Below are 16,943 nucleotides of genomic sequence, written 5' to 3'. Positions count from 1 at the left end.
TTGAACCGCCAACCTTCTGATCGGCAAGCCCAAGAGGCTCAGTGGCTTAGACCACAGTGCCACCCACGTCCCCCTTCGTAGATTTGTGGAGATCTAGCAAACTTCCTAAGTTTCTAGTATCCATATATGTTTGTTTGTTTGTTTAAAGCACACTCTACTTAAGCAGTTCTTAATTCTGAGATTACTTGGTATAACAGATGGCTGTTCTCATTCACCACTGCCAACCCACCTTTTCTTTTAGGCTCATCCATCTTCCCCTTTAGTTTCCTTCCTTCCTTCCTTCCTTCCTTCCTTCCTTCCTTCCTTCCTTCCTTCCTTCCTTCCTTCCTTCCTTCCTTCCTTCGTCTCAGCAGATGTACTAAATTCAGCCACCTCCTTTCTTCCTTTCCAGAGCCCCATGAAATCTGTGACGAAGATAACTTTGCTTCTGTGATTTGGAAGGAGACTCCAGGAGGAGAATCTGCAGCTGTTCGATGTCCCCGGAACGCCACAGGTAAGTAGTGGTGGCCTGACGTGGTCCTTCTCTTCTCTATGGCGATGGGAACCTAGGTCTCCAGATGGCATCTTAACACCTCAAATGACTGTAGCCCTGGATCTCTTGCAAGGTCACATAGGACACTGTCAGAAAAGTGGTTCATGGCTCCCTGGTTCTGGATTCGAGTTCATGACAGTAAGCTCCCCTCCACATGACTTCATAGCCATGGGACCCAATCCATTCCCTATGGGTTTCTCAGATAGTATGAAGCTGTGTCTTTGTGGTTCCTTTGTTCTCTCTTCCATTTCTCTTGAATTTCTGTTTATCTATGAGTGGGTACAGAGTTCCCCACCACACACACATTTTAAGAATGTTTATTATTTTTATTATTTCATGTTCATTTCACTTTTAACTTGTATACTGCCTTTCTATATTGCTGTACACGAGGCATTTTGCAAGCTGAAGAAACAACAAAATAAATAGCAAAGATCAAACAATCTGATCCAATGCAAAAAAAAGTCAAAATAACTTTAAAATAAACAACTTCTACCAAATAAAGCAATATTCAATAATCCATTAGAATATAAGAGTACACCTACTATAGCTGCCCAGACTTTGCTAACTCAGAGATGGAAAGAAAATAAAGTCCCTACCAAGGAAGATTGGCGGATGAAATTATGCTGAAATGGCAAAACTGACTGGAAGAATTAGGAACCAGGAAGAATAAAATGTTAATAAGGAATGGGGAAAGTATATCACATGTTTGAAAAAAATATAGTAAACAATTAAAATCATTAGTAGGACTGACATAAACTTGATGAAGTAGGGAGTGTTTAAAGATGCTAAAATTGGAGTAAGAGAGGAGATTCTGGGGACAAACTTTGGTATAAGGATAAAAGGGAGGAGGGAAGTCAAAGGTATCATATTGATTATGTTTTAATTGTTCTTTCTGTTGCTGTTTGTAAACCTGAAAATGCACACACACACACACACACACACACACACACACACACACACACACCCTGGTATCTCTAGTTACAAACTTAATTCAATCCAGAGGTCCGTTCTTAACTTTTAACTGTTATTAACTAGAAGCGTGCTTTCACTAATGGGGCCTCTTGCTGCCGCCGTGCCGCCGGCACACGATTTCCATTCTCATCCTGGGGCAAAGTTCTCAACTCGAGGTAACTCTTCCAGGTTAGCGGAGTTTGTCACCTGAAGCGTTTGTAACCTGAGGTGTTTGTAAATCGAGGTACCACTGTGTGTGTGTGTGTGATAGTAAACTGTAGTGAACAGTAAATTTAAATATAAGCAAATAATAATTAAACAGTTTACACTTATCAATTACAATAAAGAATTGCTAGTCTATAATCAATAAAAATAACAGCCAGTCACAAAGCATAAAATACCACAAAACATACAAAAACATGTAAAGGGACCAAACTGAGAAACGGTTTATATAACACTCTATACCCATAGAAATCAAGCCGGTTCACAGCATAAAATTACAATATAAAAAACACAAAAGAGGTCATAAAAAAACAAAATCAATGGCAACCCGATAACCCTGCCTTCCACAGCACATTTTAAAAGGGCAGCAGATGTCAGTCAGCCCAAGGCCTGGTTAAAGAGGAACGTTTTCACCTGGCGCCCAAAGGTGTATAATGAAGGCTCAAGCCGAACCTCCCCGGGGAGAGCATGGGAAAGGAGGCCGAGAGATTGGACAGTGTTGTTGTTGTATTGCATTTTTAATATTTTGTAGGAAGCCACCCAGAGTGGCTGGGGATACCCAGTCAGATGGGTGGGGTATCAATAAAATATTATTATTATTATTATTATTATTATTATTATTATTATTATTATTAGCCCCATCTCCCACTCCTGACTCATGCAGTGGCTAGCGGTCACATCCTGCTAAACAGTTACACTAGAGTTGTTGTTACATGCACAGCTAAAAATCATTGTGCTGGCACAACAGATTAGTTGGCCTCCACTATCTCCGCATTTGGCCTCTGTGTGGGCACCAATGCAAGGAGGACCCAGTTGGGCTAGAATCTGCTGTCAATTGGAGATCTACTCACCAGCCAATTAAATGCATGGACAAATGCAGTCCATGGTCCTCTCAGTTCATCTGCACACACTCCCTGAATTACAAATGGAAGTTTAGTGGTCAAATACTGCAAAACAAACAAGATCAATGGGAGTCTAGCATCTAGATCAAGGGAAGTAATAGTACCACTGTATTCTGCTCTGATCAGACCTCACCTGGAGTACTGTGTCCAGTTCTGGGCACCACAGTTCAAGAAGGATACTGACAAGCTGGAACGTGTCCAGAAGAGGGCAACCAAAATGGTCAAAGGCCTGGAAACGATGCCTTATGAGGAACAGCTTAGGGAGCTGGGTATGTTTAGCCTGGAGAAGAGAAGGTTAAGGGGTGATATGATAGCCATGTTCAAATATATGAAAGGATGTCATATAGAGGAGGGAGAAAGGTTGTTTTCTGCTGCTCCAGAGAAGCGGACACGGAGCAATGGATTCAAACTACAAGAAAGAAGATTCCACCTAAACATTAGAAAGAACTTCCTGACAGTAAGAGCTGTTCGGCAGTGGAATTTGCTACCAAGGAGTGTGGTGGAGTCTCCTTCTTTGGAGGTCTTTAAGCAGAGGCTTGACAGGCATATCTCAAGAATGCTTTGATGGTGTTTCCTGCTCGGCAGGGGTTTGGACTGGATGGCCCTTGTGGTCTCTTCCAACTCTACGATTCTATGATTCTAAGATCTGAATCTTGATCTGATTAAAGTCACAAATGAATGGAAACTCTTTAAGTCACTCCCTGCAATGGCAAAAGGGAGACGCGAGCCAAAAAACAGCCACTTCCAAAGCAGCAGAGATTCTTCTCAAAGTTTGTTTCTTCGGCTGTGTGCACATCATACCCCCTCAAAAAGGAAAATAATCCTGGGAGCTATAGTTTATCCCTCACAGTTCTCAGGATTCTTTCAGTGCAGTGTGTCTGAAGCAAACAGGATTCAGAAAACTGGGCACGAGGGCAGAACACTCAGAGGAATTTTTCAATGTGAACTTGCCCTGCGACTGAAAGTAGACACTTTGTTCTTGCAAAAAACTGAGATGTGTCTTTCTGGCTGCTGTGCCTGTGGAGCAGAAGCTCTGGCCACAATCTTGTGGCTTATTTGTGCCAATGCTGCCTTCTCTGGACCTCTAACCTGGAAGATGTGCCAGGATAGCAGCTGGCATTTCGGAACCGTGTCCTGAAGATGAATTGCTGAACGGTTCCGAATGAGATGCCCTGCTGTGGCGTTGGTGAAAACGGCTCCCTCTGGGGGCTCTTGATGGGGAGAGCGTGTGTCCACTTCCATGGCAAGGAAGGGATCAGGTAAGGTGGCCTCATTTGCTTCATCCCGCCCCACCACTTTAGCTTGTGGGTCCCAAAGGTGGGGAACTGCCAAACCAGAGGATCACTCTAAATTAGGAGAGACAAGAGTAATGGAAGGCAGCGGACACTACCTCTTGCCAAGATGATGAATAACTGCCGGTTGGTTCCCAAAGATGTTGTTGCTGCTGAATATTTATTCCCTGACTATAGGTTCTCCCATGTGTTTCTTGAACAAACAATGATGTGTGTCCACCTGTAATCAATGGGCTGCGCGTGTTGTCAAGCCAAAAATCTCTCCTGAGTTCCTCCCTCCGCTCCCCAACTCTTCTCCATCAATCAGCGAGGAAAGAAAGAGCATTTGTAAATGAGCAAAGGGAAGGAGGAAACCACCAGCTTAGAGGACCACCAAATTGGGGTGGCTTTAAAAGAGAGATGCATGGAAGGCGAGGGCTATTGTTGGCTTCTGGCCACCATGGCTGTGCTTTTCCTCTATGGGTGGAGGCAGCGATGCTTCTGAACAGCAGTTGCTGGAAACCACAGGAGGGGAGAGAGCTAATGTGATGTAGTGGTTAAGAGCGGTGGACTCGTAATCTGGGGAACCGGGTTTGCATCTCCGCTCCTCCACATGCAGCTGCTGGGTGACCTTGGGCTAGTCACACTTCTCTGAAGTCTCTCAGCCCCACCCACCTCACAGAGTGTTTGTTGTGGGGGAGGAAGGGAAAGGAGAATGTTGGCCGCTTTGAGACTCCTTCGGGTAGTGATAAAGCGGGATATCAAATCCAAACCCTTCTTCTTCTTCTTGCACTTGCACTCGGATCCTGCATGCCGATTTCCCTTAGGGCCATCTGGTTGGCCACTATGAAGACAGGGTGCTGACCTAGATGGGCTAGTGGCCTTATCTTGCAGGGTGGGCTGCAGAGTGTTTTGTGTTTGCTTGTGTGTGCATGCTTACCTTACAGTGTAGGTGGCCTGGGGTGTTTGTGGGTGTCCCTTCTTTCATTCTACAATTCAGCTCTCTTATGGTCTGCACTTTGCAGCCTTCCTGGGGGGCCTGGGCTTTACTGTGGATACAGGAAGGTAGGGAGGCTGCCTACTGTGGGCCTGACATATTTTATTACTTTTATTGTGCTTGCTATTATTATTTATTTTAAAGTACAGTCATACCTCGAAACAAAATAATAAAAAATCCTTCCAGCAGCCCCTTAAATTTTTTTAAATTTTGTTTCGACTACGTCAGACCAACACGGCTACCTACCTGTAACTAGTCATACCTTGGTTTAAGTATGCTTCAGTTTGAGTACTTTCAAGTTAAGAACTCCGCGGACCCGTCTGGAATGGATTAATCCACATTCCGTTACTTTCAATGGGAAAGTTCGCTTCAGGTTAAGTACGCTTCAGTTTAAGTACTCCGCGGACCGTCTGGAACAGATTAATCCCCTTTCTATTACTTTCAATGGGAAAGTTTGCTTCAGGTTAAGTACGCTTCAGGTTAAGTACAGACTTCTGGAACCAATTGTGTACTTAAACCCAGGTACCACTGTACAGATTTTTTTAAAAAAGAAATTGTGATGTGATTGCTAAAAGTGTGGAAGATTATTTTTTTTAAAGATAAAAGGAACGACTTTCCTTAAAACTAAAATCAGTGATTGTGTCCATCTCAGGCACTCAGTAGCCAACCTCCATGGTTTCTGGGACCTCAGTCATAAGGTCCAGCGGAAGTCATGACTTAGGTCCCCTCATGGGGCTTTTTTCAGAGCAGGAAGACCTTGGGGCAGCCAGGGAGGCTGCAGAGTGCAGGAGGGATGTGTATTGGAATGGAAAAAAATGGACACCACCATTGGCCATCTTACTACGATAAGGTAAGCTCAACCACATGCATACATTGCAAATGAGGCAGAAGAACAGAAAGAACAGTTTTTAAGAAACTAGAGGGCAGGTTTCACTTTGGAACTAAATGGACTTTGCCACTGAACTCCCTGAAGGCAGAATCTCCCTATTTGACATACAGTCTGCTGCTTTCTAGAACCACACAGCAATCATCTCCAGTAGCAGCTATCTCGGTTTACAATGGCTCGATTTTTTCATGTTGACCAACTTTCTTCCTTGGACTGATAAGGATCAATGCATTGTGGGTAGACTTTGTAAGTTCACCAGCCAACTGGTGATGTCCTTGACTGTCCCCTTTCTGCTCTCCTTCAGGGCTGATCCTACGCCGGTGCATGCTGGATGAAGAGGGCATTGCCTATTGGACCCTCCCAACGTACGTCAAGTGTGTTTCCATTGACTACAGGAACATCCAGATGATGGTGAGTGTTGAGGCTGGGCTAGGACCTTGGGAACCTAAATCCAGACCTGGAATGTGCATTCTCCAACTCAGAGTCCCCTAACACAGTGGGTGGAGTTGAGGATGCACTGCAGAAGTATAGCAAGCAGGAGGTGCTGCTCTGTTGATTACGGTAATCATGGAGAGAATTCAAGGTTTCTAGTATTTATATACCAGACCCATCCAATCCAGAGACTTCATACTACCTTCCAATTACAGAAGCTGATGTTACATGGCCAGGTTTTCTTTTCTGTGACTGATAGAGCAACCAAGTCCTGGTAGCTCACCAGGTTAGCCCAAAGCCTTAAATAGTGTGTCTCTTGGCTTAAACTGGATAAAGGATGGAGAGACACAGGTGGGTGGAGAGAAATGCATTTATAGCTTTTATAGGACTAGGAAACAGCCCGGTGTATGAAGGTAAACATGTGGCTTAAGAATAATATAATAATAATAATTTATTTATTTATAGCCCGCCCATCTGGTTCCCCACTCCTGTTTTAAGTTAACATGTGTCAATTTCTGTCTCCCCAGACAAGGGATCACCTTTCAAAAGCCCAGCGCGGTTTGATAGGGGAAGGGGTATCAGGCGTGTTGCAAAACCTGGTGGAGATTTCTCAGGATGGGACCAGCTACAGTGGGGATCTGCTCTCAACCATTGACGTACTCAGGAATATGACCGAGATCTTCCGAAGAGCTTATTACAGCCCCACTACTGGTGACATACAGGTGAGCTGGCAGGTTGGAGAGCCAACAGCTTGAGCAAGAAGAGATGGTTCCAAAAGTCTCCTCACTGGAATTTCTCCCTAGAGTTTGGAGCTCTGAATTACCCGGAAATGTGTCCAACATAGAACCTAGCTGTGCTAGGAGGCCTCTGTGGTTCTGCTTTGTACAGTTGTGATGTGCAGTTTTCTCAATCTTGGTCTTCATTTCATCCGTACCTTCTACTTTCCCAAAGCCCATGCGTGAGTTGGTGGAACACTGTCATCTGTGATGAGACTGTGTGACACATATGGCTGCGTTCATGATTTGTAGATGTGGGTTCATCTATTTCAGCATCCAGTTGTACAGTGGTCCAATAGATGCATCCAGGAAGTCCAAAACCAGAATCCTAGGACTGTAGAGTTGGAAGGGACCCAATGGGACGTCTACTCCAACCCTGTGCAACGCAGGAATCACAGCTAGAGTACTGATATGAAGGCTAGATAATTTCTCTCTCTCTCTCTCTCTCTCTCTCTCTCTCTCTCTCTCTCTCACACACACACACACACACACACACACACCCTTTGTTTTACTCCTCCAGGAACCGCTCTGAACATAATTGGCTCTGAACACTGAGTTTCAATTTAGGTACCATGGCTAATAGATCTATATAACCTACTCCAATCCCTTTTTAACAGTCACTTAAGAAAAGCCTTGCTTGATTAAGCCCATCTAGCCAAGCATCTTCCTCTCCCAGAGGTCAACCAGATGCCCATGAGAAGCCTTCAGCAACAGCAATTCTCTCCACTTATGATCCCTAGAAACAGGCATTCAGAGGCTTAGTGGGAGGTGCAAAAGGGAGGGAAGGACTAGTAGCCATTGATAGCCTTATCTGTCATAATGAAAGGATGTGTTTGACCCAGTCCTCTCCAGCCATCATGGTTTTCTCCATCAGGGACAGCAGCAGTAAAGTACCAGCTCTACTCCCGGTGAAGTGGGGAGAAAATGAAATTGTTCCTGCTTTTCTCTGGCATCTCCAAAATTGCTATTCCCTCTTGCTTCTCCCCAGTGGCTAGAATGCAACTTTGGAAAGCAAAATTTCGTTTTCAAAATGAAATTTCCCTGGGCCGGAATGAATTAGTTTCTGTGCCATATATGGACAGAGCCCCAGTGGTCAGTGGGAAATGGGGGAAAGCGCTCGGTGTCCCCATGTCAGAACCGTAAGATAAAGTAAAGGTAAAGGGACCCCTGACTGTTAGGTCCAGTCACGGATGACTCGGGGGTTGCGGCGCTCATCTCACTCTATAGGCCGAGGGGGCCGCCATTTGTCCGCAGACAGCTTCCGGGTCATGTGGCCAGCATGACTAAGCCGCTTCTGGCGAACCAGAGCAGCACACAGAAATGCTGTTTACCTTTCCGCCGGAGTGGTACCTATTTATCTACTTGCACTTTGACATGCTTTCGAACTGCTAGGTTGGCAGGAGCAGGGACCGAGCAACGGGAGCTCACGCATCACGGGATTCGAACCACCGACCTTCTGATCGGGAGATAGGAATCATTATTCTGCACTTGTCTGTGCAGAGCAGCTATGGGACTGTCCTTGGGGGAAGGTCACGGTCACACGCCTTTAAAATGTTAAATATATCCTCTTGGATTGCTTTTCCGCATGGCATCGTTGCTAATTATCTAATTGGAAAGGAAATCAATGGCTTTGAAATAAAGGCCTCCTCCTTTTCCACCTCCTTCCTGAACTCTCGGGGATGGGGCAGACCGGACGGACGCTCTGGGGAAATGTAAGCAGCAGCAGACCAGGTGTTAGGAGCCTAGGAACAGTTGAGGCAGGGCCATTGGGATTAATGAGTCATGGCGGCACCAATTTCAGTCTGCCTGCCTTCTTACTTTCAACTCAGTCCAGGGGGTGATGGTGCCTTGTGCCTTCTTCCTCCGTTGTCTCAGTGTTGTCCTCGTGGAAGGACAGAGTAGCTCAGTCTGTGGGTTTGAGCCCCACGTTGGACAAAATGTCCCTGCATTGCAGGGGGTTGGACTAGATGACCCTCGTGGTCCCTTCCGATTCTACAATTCTATGAAAGCTAGAATTCATTGTCTCTGCTTGTCATTGTCTCTGGCGCCCCCTACTGTTGGTCTCCCTGCCTGCCGCTCCACCAGGCCCAGTGGGCTCAGCCAGCACCGCATAGGGATAAAAAGAGAACCCTGCTGGATCACACAGAAGGTGCCTGCAGTCCAGCTTCCACTTTCCCACAATGGCCAACCAAAGCCTTTATGAAGCCCATGAGCACAGGGCACAGGAGCAATAGAGCCATTTTTGTTGTTTATGTCCTGGGAGAGGGCGGTGGTGGTATCTAAGCATCTTATCGTCTGTTGTCAGGATGCTGTCAGCGGCTCCCAGCTGGTTGCCCAGGAAAGTATAAAGACAAGGGAAAGTTTCTTACCGTCCTTTTTTATGTGAATATCACAGAGAGAGGCTATAAAACCCAGCTTCTTGTCTTGGATAATGATGTTGTCCTAAGCGAATCTCCACCTCCCTGTCTCTCCTACTTCCTCATTCATCACTTCTACGGGTGCTGCTACATGCCCTCTGTCTTTGAGCTCTTTGCTCTCCTGCTTTTAAGGCTCACCGGGTTCTGGGAGATGGAGTGGTTTGGAATGCTTTCTAAAGGCACCATGTCAGCCAGCTGCCATTCTGGTTCTGCCTCCTCCTCCTCCTCACATTATTCCCAAGCTTCCCCCCTCATCTGCCTCTGAACTGAGACCTCCCTCAAACCCCTGTTGTAAATCTATACTGTATTCCTCTTCCTCCTCCCTGGAAGGGTCACTCCTCCCCTGCCCAGTCCCTGACATCATCTGGGATACATTCCATGGAGGAGGGATTCAGGTAGGGATGAAAGAAGGCAGCGTTTTCCTCCCTCCCTTGTAGTTGTTGCAGGCAGCACTTTCCCCCTTCTGCTGCAGTTCATCTCACTGCCCGCCGTGGCGAAATGCACAAATTACATTGTCGTCACTTTATTCCACCCCATTCACTTCAGTGCAAAGGAAATGCAACACAAATGGGGAGGGGGGAGGTAGTCAATGAACAGTGAATTCTGGTCAGGCTGTCTGGCTTCATTTACGCTCTGGACATGGGACGAATAAACAAACATTGGCCATTTCCATTCCTGTTTCCATCTCCAGTGAAATTCTCTGACACCCCTAGATCCAGGGTCTGGTTCCCTTTAGCTGTCACGAAGCACATATTTTTTTCTGGGCTTTTCTGGGTCAGCTCAGAAGTGGATGGAGATGTGTGGCATGACTTTCAGACAACTGTAGGGCCGTTTCCTTTTCCAAATCAGCAAAATGGGTTGACCGAGAGCAGTAGAGCAAATTCTAGAAACATAGCAAGCAAGTCTCCTTATAATGCATGTGCCCATTAGTCCACCTAGTTCAGTATTGTCTGCACTGAGTGGCAGAAGCTCCCCATGAATTCAGACAGAGGTGTCTCTCCCAGCTCTACCTGGAGATGCCGGGAACTGAACCTGGGACCTTCTGAATGCAAGGCAGATGCTTTTCCACTGAGCTATAGCCCTCCTAGGGATGAGCATATGCTTTGGGCGAAGCCTGGTGTGTCATGGATGAAACAAAACCCTTCCTTGGATCACAGCTTTTGCTTCTTTGTTTTGTCTTTCTGTCCTAGAACTTTGTCCAGATAATTAGCAACATCCTGACAGAAGATAACCGAGACAAGTGGGAAGAAGCTCAGCTGGTATGGGAACATTGCCCTTCAAATGGGCACCATCACCTTTGGGAGTTTTGTATATGTACGAGTGCAAGGGTCTCTCTCTCAGGGGTTTTAACAAGGCTGTGAGTCAGTGTGAAGATTTCAATATTTATCTAGCCCTTTCCTCCTTGGTTTCTTCAAAGCACCTGAAAAACACTACCTCCAGGATCCTCACAACGGCCTTGCGAGGCAGGCAGATACCGCAATTCTCCGTATTATTTCATTGTTGTGTTCATAGCCCAACTTTTCCTCCAAGGAACTCAAGATGGCGAACATTGTTCCCTCTCCCCCATTTAATCCCCACAACAACCCAGTGAGGTAGGTTAGGCTGAGAGGCAGTGACCGACCCAAAGTTACTCACTGCATTTCATGGCTGGGTCGGGATTTGAAGCCTGCTCTCTCAGTTCCTCTTCCAACACTCTAACCAATGCATCACACTGCAGATTGGAAGAGCTGGTGGGGAATGCTTGGCAAGGCAACCTAGAGCAGGAGCGGGGAGCCTCTGCCCTGGGATTTGAATGTGGCCCTCCATAGATTTGTAGGATGTAACCAATTGGAGCAGTAAAATATAACATTCCTTGTTTCGCTAGAGTGGACCAAGACAGGGGGTGTTACTGCAGCCAAGGTAGAATTTCCCGTTATACCTGGTCTGGAGCATCCTCCCCCTGCATGTGACCAGGTAGGTGGGCGTGACTCTTGCAGACCTGACAAAAGGTCCAGTCACACAGCCACCTTCCTCTTTTGATGCATTTTCTTCTCTTGGACTGCACTGCTGGCTCTCTGCCAGCAGCACGCGGGTCCATCCTTACAAGGATGTAAGCCACACAGTATCTGTAACTACAAGCTAAAGCCTGCCTTCAGGGATCCAACTATGAACTGAATGTGAGTAAAACTTGTTATACTTTTAAAAGAAGACGGTTGTGTCTTTATTCTTTTTAGGAGGGATAAAAGGGGACAAAGCCAGATTGGATTCCTTAAGTAAAGAGATTCAAATGAATCTACCAACCCGCTCACAAGCTACTGACTCAGAAGTGTGAGTTAGGAAGGATACTATTAAATAATAATAATAATAATAATAATAATAATAATAATAATAATAATGTAAGAATAATTGTGTGTGGGTGGGTGGGTGTGTCCTAGTATCTACAACATTCCCACAATATCTTTTCCTGGTCCTTGAGATTCTGTTCTTGGCGCACACTGTCCCCAGGTCACACCTCTCACTGGTCCAGAGCTCCACGGCCTCCTCAAGTTATTTTGCATGTCCTGAAACTGTCAAAATGCCTCTTGCTTGCTTGGATTCAGAGATTGGGGGTGTGGAAGTGGGAAGTGGGAAGGATATTCATGGAAATCCCTTTACTAAATGTGGCCTGTTGTCAAAAGTAAGAGCAGGGGTAGGCAAGGTTTATCTTTACCTTGCCTGGGCCAGATCAGTCCCACGGAGCCCCTTCCGTGGGCCGGATAGCAAGTGTGCATGAGTACATGCATGCGCAAGTGAGTCGCTGCAGAAGTGAGTCGTGACATCGCGGAAGTGAGTCGGCATGGCGTGAGGACTCGCTGAGTGGGCAGCTCAGTTCTGGGGCGGCTCATGGGCCAGTTAAATGGCCTCTGCAGGCCGCTTCCTGCCCATGGGCCACAAGTTGGCGACGCCTGAGTAAGTGTCACACCTGCTGCTCTGCCCACCTTTGCCTCTGGCCCCACATACTACTGGCATGAGCCCCCCCCCCCCGGAAAGCTGCCAATGAAGAAATACGTCCCCCGCCCTAGGCATAGGTGAATCGAGGTTTGAACCTCATCCTCTTTGGTAATATGCAGCACTTATTCGACACTCGCATGGCTCCCCCAATCAAAGGAGCAAATCTGCGTGTGTACATGCGATTTCGGACAACATTTGGTGTTGTCTTTTAGATTCCTCCCAATTTCTTGCTCTCCAAATGGTTTGGGGATTTGGCCTCTGGCCTCTCCTAGTCCTAGTCTGAAGCTCCAACCACTCCAGCACAGAATGTGTCCTTTATTTAGGCGATTTCTTGGAGGGAGGGGAGTGTAGCAAGAAGGTGCTGAGACACGGCACCTTCCTTGCAACCACAAGGTGCTCCCATGGCTGCCACCATACAGAGGCGGTTTTAGGGTAGTGCAACTAGTTCTCTGCACTGGGCACCAGTAAGCAGTTGCCCAGCTATGGGAAGGAGGCTTGAAGGCTCTCACAGGGTCCTAGAGTCCTCCCTGCTCCTTCCCAAAGCCTAGTTCAGGCATCCCCAAACTGTGGCCCTCCAGATGTTTTGGCCTACAACTCCCATGATCCCTAGCTAACAGGACCAGTGGTCGGGGAAGATGGGAATTGTAGTCCAAAACATCTGGAGGGCCGAAGTTTGGGGATGCCTGGCCTAGTTAGTGCTTGGCCAGCTTTGGGAAGGAGTTGGGAGGGCTCTAGGACCCTCAAAGTCCAGCACAACGTGAGGGCTGTGGGGTACGCTAAATTTGGCCTCCCTCCAAAAGCGATAGTACCAAAGTCCACCACTTCACCATACCTGAAATCCAGACAGTGGCAACAATACTTCGCTTGCACGACAAATCACACCCCCATTCCACCGTGTCCTCAGCCCCGTTGTTTCATCCGAATGACAATATCTGATGACAACCGATGTCATCTTAGGATGCAGCCAATCGGGTTTGTTTGCATGACATCACCATGGGCACGTCCTCGCTTTAAACTAGCCTTGTTTTCCTTCAGAGGTGCCATCTTGTGGATGGATCTAATTGGCTGCATGGCAATATCACTGTTATTAAGGGAGAAGGAAGGCTGTTATTGTTACTTAAGTGGTGCTACAGCTGCAGCCGATTAGGATGCAAAAAAGCCATGAACTAATGCTAGGGGGAAAGGGGGCAAACTTTGGAGAAGCAATTCAGGCATCCCTTAAAGCTGCTGTCTCATGCGGAACATGTTGCATGCAAACCCATCCTCTGCAAATGTAGGAAGAAGAAGAGTTTGGATTTGATATCCCACTTTATCACTACCCTAAGGAGTCTCAAAGCGGCTGACAATCTCCTTTCCCTTCCTCCCTCACAACACTCTGTGAGGTGAGTGAGGCTGAGAGTCTTCAGAGAAGCATAGCTGCCAAGTTCTCCCTGTTTTAAAGGGAAATTCCCTTATGCTGAATAGGCTTCCTCACGAGAAAAGGGAAAACTTGACAGCTATGCAGAGAAGTGTGATTAGCCCAAGGTCACCCAGCAGCTGCATGTGGAGGAGGGGGGAAGCAAACCCGGTTCACCACATTAGGAGTCCACTACACCACACTGGCCTGGGAAGCCTGTGTGGAAGGACTTGAGCTGTGACAGAGGTGACTTCCCTTATATCCTCTATCCTATTTCCAGATAAAACCCCAGAGCCAGGAAGATCTATGTGTGCTAAGTCCAATAAATGCGGGGGGGGGGGTAGGGAAGAATGAGCTGTCCAGGATCAGCTCACAGCTCATTGGATGTTGAAATCCCCCTTGTGCTGTAGGCCAATTGTATTCTAGTGTAGCGTAACAAACTGCTGGGCTGAGAATATAAGCCAGGCTTTCTGTGCATATCTGCAGGCCTTGGGCATTGTCACAAAATCAAGGTGCTAGTCCTCAGGACTTAAGAGAGAATGGGGCAGCTGTTTGTCTGATGAAATACCAGGAACCGGAATAGTGACAAATGGGACCCAGATCCAGCTATGCAGCTTGCTTAATTTCTCTTTCCCTCACCCCAGAAAGTCATTTTGAAATACAGTTGGGCTCCTTTTCATCACCATCTGAAAGCTCATTAATTTGTTCAGGTTCTGGGAAGAAAGTTACCTTGCAGGCCATATGCGATACTCGAGCTATCCAGTGTGTTTAATGTTTGAAGATAGCACAGCATTTGGGTGATATTTAATGCTGTTTGCTCAGAGTCCCACTCAGGACTTATCTTTCCTCTTTCTGTGTGCCTTAAAAATCAGCTCCTGAGAGTCCAGAAAAGAGGAGAAAGTTCTCTTGCACAAGCAAATGTCTACTGCGATAGCAATACAGTAGGGTTGGAAACAACCCTTTATTTTTATTTTGTGTATGATTTTATGGCGATGTATGCGACTCTGCAATGGTCAGGTGAAGACCAATCTAGAAAAACTCATCATCATCTTCCAAAAAGATGAATACATTGCAAAAAATTGACTGTATAAAATTTTCAGGATCTATTGTGACTGTTATCCCGGTCTTACTCGAGGAAGTGCTGTGTTTGTTTGTGTGTGAGGGGGGGGGGAAGGAGGACCCCAATTTGAACTTGGGTTATCAGCAATTATGGTCATGCAGGTTGTTGGTGGTGATGATGATGATGAATATTTAAAAAATAAATAAGTGCATGCCTTTGCAGATGGGACCGAATGTCAAGGAACTTTTTAGGCTGGTGGAGGACTTCATTGACGTCATAGGATTTCGTATGAAGGACTTCCAGGATTCCTATCAAGTGACTGAAAACCTGGGTGAGTAGGTTGAACCACCCCATTCCTGAAATCCTCTAACCAGCTGGTCATTTCAAAATATTAATAGCGTTTATTCTTTTTTTTGCAGTTTGGCTTAATTGCTGGGGGATATCAGTTGGGATGCTGTTTATCCAATTCCTTCTCTAGGGAAAGAGACACCACACTAGCTCCAACTGCTGGCTTCTTTATGATACATTTGCTTGTAATGTGTAGTTTGGCCCTTGGGACATTTATGTTATTTATTAGCAAAATACAGTCCTATACCCGCAGATCTCAGGGCGGATACAACATAAAATCACAATATAAAATACATAATAAAAATAAAACAAAAAAGCCCAATAAACTCCTCCTTCCCAACACATTTTGGAAGGGCACTGCATATCAATCAACCAAAGTTCCTCTTCAACGTTTTTGCCTGGTGCCTAAAAGGTGTCTAATGAAGGTGCCAGCCAAACCTCCCTGGGGAGAGCATTCCACAGATGGGGAGCCACTGCAGAGAAGGCCCCGTTTTCATGTTGCCACCCTCTGGGCCTCTCGAGGAGGAGGCACACAAAGAAGAGCCTCAGAAGATGATATTAGGGTCTGGGCATTTTCATACGGAAAGAGGTGGTCCTTGAGGTATTGCAGTTCTGAGCCATTTAAGGCTTTAGAGGTCAAAACCAGCACTTTGAATTGGGCCTGGAAACTAACTGATAGCTGGTACAGTCAGACCAGGATCAGTGTAATATGTTCAAACCGTCTTGCCCCGGTGAGCAACCTGACCGCTGAATTCTGCACTCATCTTGCAAACAGAACTTCCCTGGCTCAGGTTCAATCCCTGACATCTTCAGGTGAAAGGATAAGGGAGCAGATGCTTCAGACATTCTCCGCCTGAAACCCCTGGGGAGTTGCTGCCAGTCAGATTAAGCAGTCCAGGGCTAGATATACCAATTGCCTGACTCAGCTTAACTCAGCATCGCACGTTCCTGTCGTGCAGAGTTAATTTGTTCAGGCAAGCCGTGTATAACAATGGGCGCAACTAAGACAAACTTCATTACATCACATTAATTTGCATCTACCTTGGAACACTTGGCAATAAAACAGAAAATAAAAGGTCAGCAATAAAAAGACAAAACCTCAGTATCACAAGAAGAACAGTCGCCAGCACAGTATGTAGCCACAAAACACTGAAGGACACAATAATCTTATTAGCCATCATATGCCAAATGTTGCAGACATGTGTTTTTCAGTAGGTGAGGAAAATACAGTGGTACCTCTACTTACGAATTTAATGCGTTCCAAACACACATTTGTAAGTAGAAAAAAATTGTAAGTCGAATCCCATAGGAATGCATTGGGAGAAAAAATCGTAAGTAGAAAAAATCCTATCTAAAAATTCGTAAGTAGAAAAAATCCTATCTAAACCGCATCCAAGATGGCGGACAGAGCTCCATTCGTAAGTAGAAACATTAGTAAGTAGAGTTATTTGTAAGTAGAGGTACCACTGTAAGTTGCTGAAGGGGTTAAGAGTAACTCCAATGGGCAGGAATTTCATAATCAAGGAGCCACCACCAAGAATACCCTACCACGAGTCTGACTAATATTGATATTGAATATTGCAAACTCCACATATTCTACATACTTTGTTGTTCCTTTCTTATAACCTTGTCAGATATAAACCTTTTAATACCATTTCCTGCTGCCTGATAGATGGAGCTCCTGCACTTCTTCAATATCCCTAGAAGGCACTAACAAATAGGAACCTGATATCTCAGTTTTGAGCCCCGATAGGTTCCTCACTCCAACCATTTCCATTAGAGT

At 46.0% G+C, this 16,943-nt stretch overlaps 1 protein-coding gene across 1 annotated transcript in view; it reads left to right on the top strand.

Moving 5' to 3' along the window:
• The window catches only part of ADGRB1 (adhesion G protein-coupled receptor B1), a 340,537-nt gene that overhangs the window by 179,362 nt on the left and 144,232 nt on the right, over nt 1-16,943 (top strand). The window contains exons 10-14 of the mRNA XM_060277561.1: nt 392-493; nt 6,066-6,172; nt 6,721-6,915; nt 10,577-10,645; nt 15,035-15,143. Of these exons, the coding sequence (XP_060133544.1) occupies nt 392-493; nt 6,066-6,172; nt 6,721-6,915; nt 10,577-10,645; nt 15,035-15,143 (582 nt within the window). The remainder of the gene's footprint in view (nt 1-391; nt 494-6,065; nt 6,173-6,720; nt 6,916-10,576; nt 10,646-15,034; nt 15,144-16,943) is intronic.

This window comes from Zootoca vivipara, chromosome 8 (genome assembly GCF_963506605.1).
Source record: "Zootoca vivipara chromosome 8, rZooViv1.1, whole genome shotgun sequence".
NCBI lineage: Eukaryota > Metazoa > Chordata > Lepidosauria > Squamata > Lacertidae > Zootoca > Zootoca vivipara.
The sequence above is the reverse complement of the archived record's forward strand: the minus strand, read 5'-3'. Positions and strand labels throughout refer to the sequence as shown.